The 2,500-nt window shown below is 46.2% G+C and overlaps 1 protein-coding gene across 2 annotated transcripts in view; it reads left to right on the top strand.

The window, feature by feature from the left end:
* LOC135548306 (transcription factor RFX3-like) overlaps nucleotides 1-2,500 on the top strand; it is a 67,417-nt gene that overhangs the window by 34,396 nt on the left and 30,521 nt on the right. For both annotated transcript variants that reach the window (XM_064977769.1, XM_064977768.1), the window contains one exon: nucleotides 984-1,165. In XM_064977769.1, coding sequence (XP_064833841.1) covers nucleotides 984-1,165 — 182 coding nt within the window. The remainder of the gene's footprint in view (nucleotides 1-983; nucleotides 1,166-2,500) is intronic.

Genomic DNA, 2,500 nt, shown 5'->3' with positions numbered 1-2,500 from the left:
TTCTAGTATCTCCAGCTCTCTCTCTCTCTCTCTTCTAGTATCTCCAGCTCTCTCTCTCTTCTAGTATCTCCAGCTCTCTCTCTGTCTCTCTCTGTCTCTCTCTCTCCTCGTATTTCCAGCTCTCTCTCTTCTAGTATCTACAGCTCTCCCTCTCTTCTAGTATCTCCAGCTCTCTCTCTCTCTCTCTCTCTCTAGTATCTCCAGCTCTCTCTCTCTCTCCAGCTCTCTCTCTTCTAGTATCTCCAGCTCTCTCTCTCTCTCTTTCTCTCTTCTAGTATCTCCAGCTCTCTCTCTCTCTCTCTTCTAGTGTCTCCAGCTCTCTCTCTCTTCTAGTGTCTCCAGCTCTCTCTTCTCTCTCTCTCTTCTAGTATCTCCAGCTCTCTCTCTCTTCTAGTATCTCCAGCTCTCTCTCTCTCTCTCTCTCTCTCTCTCTCTCTCTTCTTCTAGTGTCTCTCAGCTCTCTCTCTCTTCTAGTGTCTCCAGCTCTCTCTCTCTCTCTAGTGTCTCCAGCTCTCTCTCTCTTCTAGTGTCTCCAGCTCTCTCTCTCTTCTAGTGTCTCTCTCTCTTGCTCTCTCTCTAGTGCTCTCTCTCTCTTGCTCTCTCTCTTGCTCTCTCTTGCTCTCTCTCTCTCTCTCTCTTTCTTGCGCTCTCTCTCTCTCTCTCTTCTAGTATCTCTCTCTCTCTCTCTCTCTCTCTTCTAGTATCTCCAGCTCTCTCTCTCTCTTCTAGTATCTCCAGCTCTCTCTCTCTTGCTCTCTCTCTTGCTCTCTTGCTCTCTCTCTCTTGCTCTCTCTCTCTCTCTCTCTTGCTCTCTTTCACTCTGTGGTGATTGGGATGCCTCTTGTGCTCTTATTGAAATGTTTCACTCCTTTAGTTAATTGTGCTTTTACTGCCAGATCAGTGGGTGAGGGTGACACATGGGACTATATGCTAGTGACATACATGTGTGTAATTGACACCATACACCCCCACCCCCCTCCCAGCTGCAGTGGTTACTGGATAACTATGAGACAGCGGAGGGGGTGAGTCTGCCTCGCTCCACCCTCTACAACCACTACCTGCGCCACTGCCAGGAGCAGAAGTTGGACCCAGTCAACGCTGCCTCCTTTGGCAAACTCATCCGCTCCATCTTCATGGGGCTCCGCACGCGTCGCCTGGGCACACGGTCAGCTACTGAGAGAACAAACACGCTCTAGTATTGACCTCTCTCTCTCTCCTCTTCTTCTAGCCTATCTCTATGTCTCCAGTTCTACTCTCCTCCTCTTCTATCCTATCTCTACGTCTCCAGTCCTCCAGTCCTGCTCTGTCTCCTCTTCTACTATCCTATCTCTACATCTCCAGTCCTACTCTCTCTTCTCTTCTTCTATCCTTTCTCTACATCTCCAGTCCTACTCTCTCTTCTCTTCTTCTATCCTTTCTCTATGTCTCCAGTCCTCCAGTCCTGCTCTGTCTCCTCTTCTACTATCCTTTCTCTACATCTCCAGTCCTACTCTCTCTTCTCTTCTTCTATCCTTTCTCTACGTCTCCAGTCCTGCTCTCTTCTCTTCTACTATCCTTTCTCCTTGTCTCTAGTCCTGCTCTCTCTTCTCTTCTTCTATCCTTTCTCTACGTCTCCAGTCCTACTCTCTCTCCTCTTCTACTATCTTATCTCTACATCTCCAGTCCTACTCTCTCTCCTCTTCTACTATCCTATCTCTACGTCTCCAGTCCTGCTCTTTTCTCTTCTTCTATCCTTTCTCCTTGTCTCTAGTCCTGCTCTCTCTTCTCTTCTTCTATCCTATCTCTACGTCTCCAGTCCTGCTCTTCTCTTCTACTATCCTTTCTCCTTGTCTCTAGTCCTGCTCTCTCTTCTCTTCTTCTATCCTATCTCTACATCTCCAGTCCTCCAGTCCTACTCTCTCTTCTCTTCTACTATCCTATCTCTACATCTCCACTCCTACTCTCTCTTCTCCCTCTACATCTCCAGTCCTACTCTCTCTTCTCCCTCTACATCTCCAGTCCTACTCTCTCTTCTCTTCTACCTCTACATCTCCAGACCTACTCTCTCTTCTCTTCTACTATCCTACTATCCTATCTCTACATCTCCAGACCTACTCTCTCTTCTCTTCTACTATCCTATCTCTACATCTCCAGTCCTACTCTCTGTATCTCCTCGAACTCCTGCAGTTGAGTATTTCCCTTTTCCTTGGCCTTTATTTTTTTCCCGTCTGTCTTCATTAGGATTTCTCGTTTGGTATTACAGCATGTTTTTGATTGGTGTAGTGTTCTTCAGTACTGAGAACAGTTACAGTGCCTTGCGAAAGTATTCGGCCCCCTTGAACTTTGCGACCTTTTGCCACATTTCAGGCTTCAAACATAAAGATATAAAACTGTATTTTTTTGTGAAGAATCAACAAGTGGGACACAATCATGAAGTGGAACGACATTTATTGGATATTTCAAACTTTTTTAACAAATCAAAAACTGAAAAATTGGGCTTGCAAAATTATTCAGCCCCTTT

This window comes from Oncorhynchus masou, chromosome 11 (genome assembly GCF_036934945.1).
Source record: "Oncorhynchus masou masou isolate Uvic2021 chromosome 11, UVic_Omas_1.1, whole genome shotgun sequence".
Taxonomy (NCBI): Eukaryota; Metazoa; Chordata; class Actinopteri; order Salmoniformes; family Salmonidae; genus Oncorhynchus; species Oncorhynchus masou.
This window is presented reverse-complemented; position numbering and strand designations above follow the sequence as displayed.